At 37.2% G+C, this 3,625-nt stretch overlaps 1 protein-coding gene across 1 annotated transcript; it reads right to left on the reverse strand.

Moving 5' to 3' along the window:
* Positions 1-1,347: 1,347 nt before the first annotated feature.
* Positions 1,348-2,585, reverse strand: LOC122655277. Its single transcript, XM_043849482.1, has one exon. The coding sequence runs from the start codon at positions 2,583-2,585 to the stop codon at positions 1,392-1,394; it is 1,194 nt and encodes a 397-aa protein (XP_043705417.1). The 3' UTR covers positions 1,348-1,391.
* Between the last annotated feature and the right edge of the window lie 1,040 nt (positions 2,586-3,625).

Genomic DNA, 3,625 nt, shown 5'->3' on the forward strand with positions numbered 1-3,625 from the left:
CCTTACTAGCTATACGTGCCCAACCAAAACTCTCCCAAGATACCACCTGATCTCCCCAGTTGGAGCATTCAACTCAAGACCCAACGTGAATAAAGATTTTTTTTTTTGCAGATTTACGTGGGTGCATGTCTGAAATAGTAAGTGATGTACCACATTGTTAGTCTGCACTAAAACCCGTTTTTTGAGATGTCAAATAATTTGTAATCTTATTTTTTTACTTTTTTAGTATAATTTATAATTTTTTTAATGAGAGCAATAGTATCATTTCACATATATACATGAAAAATGAGAATGATAATGATATAATGCATGTCATTTTCAATTTATTTTTTAAAATCCTTTTATATCCTATCTTAAAGGATTTTTGTGAATAAAACAAAAGGCAATTAAAAGAATATGTCAACTTCTAAATACATCTATAAAGGTGTCATTTAGACACTCTCGTATATATATGGAGAGGGTGGGCCTTGGTGCAATGATAAAGGTTGCTCCATTGTGACTAGGTGGTCACGAGCTTGAGTCTGAAAACAGCTTCTCTGTGAAAGCAGGGGTAAGGATGCATAATACATTATGACTCTCCCCAAACCCTGCAGTGGCAGGAGCCTCGTGCACTGGATACATCCTGTGTTTTTATATGGAGAGAGTACTCTACACCATCTTAGATTTATTAACTAATATTAAAACCCATATAAGGAGGTGTAACATATGCACAAGAGCCACGCTCCCCCACAGAGAACTCTTGTCTATATAGGGCAAGAGTTCTCACTGGAGGAGTGTGACTCTTGTGTGTACACAGGGGGTCAATGGGAGTATGCGTGGTAGCATCAACAAATGGCGGGTGGGGCGGGGTGGTCGTTTCAACCCTCCATTGTGTTTGGGTGCAAGATGGAAACTCCCCCACAAAGAATGCCACCTGGTCACGCCATACACGCCGCCTCCCCTGCACCCTGACACAGGGGCACGCAAAATGACCGCCACACCCTATTCATTTTTGGGACTCCAGGGGGGTACGACGGTCATTTCATGTGCCCTTGTGTTAGGGTGCAAGGGCGGCGTGTATGGCGCGACCGGATGGCATTCTTTCACCCATATGAAAAACATCAAATCTGTATCAACTCCAGAATGACAACAAATGAGATTTGTTTCATTATGATAATATCAAATGAGATAGTCTAGTAAGTCTTTAAACTAGTCTCAATAGAAAATTTATGAACAATGCTTGCCGCCATCTCATTGTATGATTTATTTGGCTTTATAACAGTACACAACAGAAAACTCAAAAAGAAGAAATAGTTACAAAAATGAACCTTTTTTTTCTTTTATACATCTTCCTTCTCTGTTGCCCATTTCTCTCAAAACAAAAGGGCCTTCCCTTGGATTCTCATAGAGAGCTACTCGTCTAGCAAAAACTGGTCTTTGTTAAATTCTGAATCGACCCCCTCATGACCATCAAATTCATTGAGGCCGATCAAAGTCTCAATTGAGAGTTCATCATTAATTGATAAGAAAACTCGATCTAAAAACTTAAAATCTTCCATCAATGTCTCAGTTTGAGCTTTATCACTTATTGTTTCTTCCTTCATATGTTTCATATTTGGAGTCATCTTTCTCAACCTTGCAGGCATGGTATTGCTCCTTCTGATATTCTTTTTCCCATCTCTTATTTTGCACTCCATTGAAGTTTCTACTTTGGATATTGAATTGAACACAAGGTTTCTCTTACATAATCCTTCTTTAAGATTCATTTTCCTCTCATTTAATCTTGATCCATTTGATGATCTTCTAGTTTGAGATCTTTCACAAGACCCAATTTTCCTTCCACTCTTACGAGGTGAAATGCAAAAATCCCAAGCTATTTCAGCATTCCAATCCAACTTCCTCTGTAATGGCCAGAAGAGAGGTTCATCAGTATCAACTTCTCCTCCTTGGTTGGCAAATCCAACTTTAGAATTCCAATTAATCTTGTAAGATGGACTGGGGAAATCTGATTGGAGAAAATCTAATCCAGGGACTTCATCTGATATCCACTCTGAGTCTTCCCTATCAAGATCCAATAAAGAAACCTGAACACCTGCTTCATCCAAATCCCCTATCAGAGAAGAAAAACTCTGAGAGAAAGAAACCTGATGAACACCTTCTTTTTCCTTTGAGGTTCTTTCAAGAACCAAAGATGCTTCTTCTATAGGACTTACAATAGACCCATCAAAGAAACGAGATCGTTTATTCAATGAAAGATCAGAATTTTTTGATAACAATAAAGAGTACAATTTGTCAAGAGAAGAGTAATTTGATTCAAGTTCACAAACATCCCATGAAATATGGTAATCAAAACTAAATGAAGGAGACTTACAATCTGAAGATAACCACAAACAATCACTCTCATTAGCCAATTTTGCATTCTCCAACTGATCATCGTCGGCACCGACAACCTCTGATTCGTGTTTATGGACAGCCCTCCCTCTTGCATTACCTATGTTGCCTATTGAACTTGATCTAGTGGTACTAATATTCATTTTTTTCTTCATTGACCATGAAGGAGACACTCCCTTAATAAGTTTGTAGGGACTCTCCCTAGAGAGCCCCATTCTGTTAATTACAATGCCTTCAAGGACTAACAATAGCCATAGAAGTCCATACACACAAAGCTAGAACAAAAGATAGAATTCATGGAATATGAAAATGACAGAACAGATCCAAATAAGATTAGAGAAGGAACAACAACACTAATAACAACTAGGACAGAAGATTTTGCTCCTAAAAAGTCCACCAAATCGAATAAATTAAAATAGGAAACATTAATTTAGAATAAAAACAATCCCATCACCTTATATAATTAAATGCACGTAGCCTTATAATTCAGGCAAAGAATTCCAACCCATTTATAGGAATATTTTGCAGTTAAATTAAGTGTACAAGAAGGCATTTAGTGGTAGACCATAAGGATTAAATTTAAAAGGTGACCCATCAACTACTACATGTGACAGTTGATGCCACCCTATTTATATAACAATGCTATGGATTCATAATATTTGTTTGTGGATGAGAGATTCTTAATAAGGAACTGTTAGACCCTAAATCCCAAGATCAATACATAGATTAAGAAACACTTTAATGTATAATAAACAAAATACAATGAGTACCTGATTCCATGGAGACGAATACCGAGAAGCCAAACTCTAGATTGGAATTGGAATTTCTACCCCATGTAACCCTAATTGCAAGAATGACAGGACATCTATTTTTACAATGTATTGCTAGGGCAGAGACCAGCCTCATATATAGCCTTAAGCCCCATAACCCATCATAGGAAGGCAATCTTTGATAAGATCCTTTGATATAACCATAGTATATTTTAAACCCAAATTGGAGCCATATGAAAATCTAAGTATTGGTGAAGGTGATAAATCAATATTGAATATATAGAGTTTGTTACACGGGTTTGTTACCCAGCTGTATATTGGGAACAAACAAACTAGCTGTACATTGGGAACAAACAAACAAATTTGAACTGAAGAGAGAATAGAAGAATATATGGGAATGTGTGAATGAGTAACAGAATGTGATGAGCCAACCGTGCATCATTGAGCTGAGGTAGATGAATGAGATTGTGATGATGTGGCTTTGC

The sequence above is a fragment of the Telopea speciosissima genome, chromosome 3 (assembly GCF_018873765.1).
Source record: "Telopea speciosissima isolate NSW1024214 ecotype Mountain lineage chromosome 3, Tspe_v1, whole genome shotgun sequence".
Taxonomy (NCBI): Eukaryota; Viridiplantae; Streptophyta; class Magnoliopsida; order Proteales; family Proteaceae; genus Telopea; species Telopea speciosissima.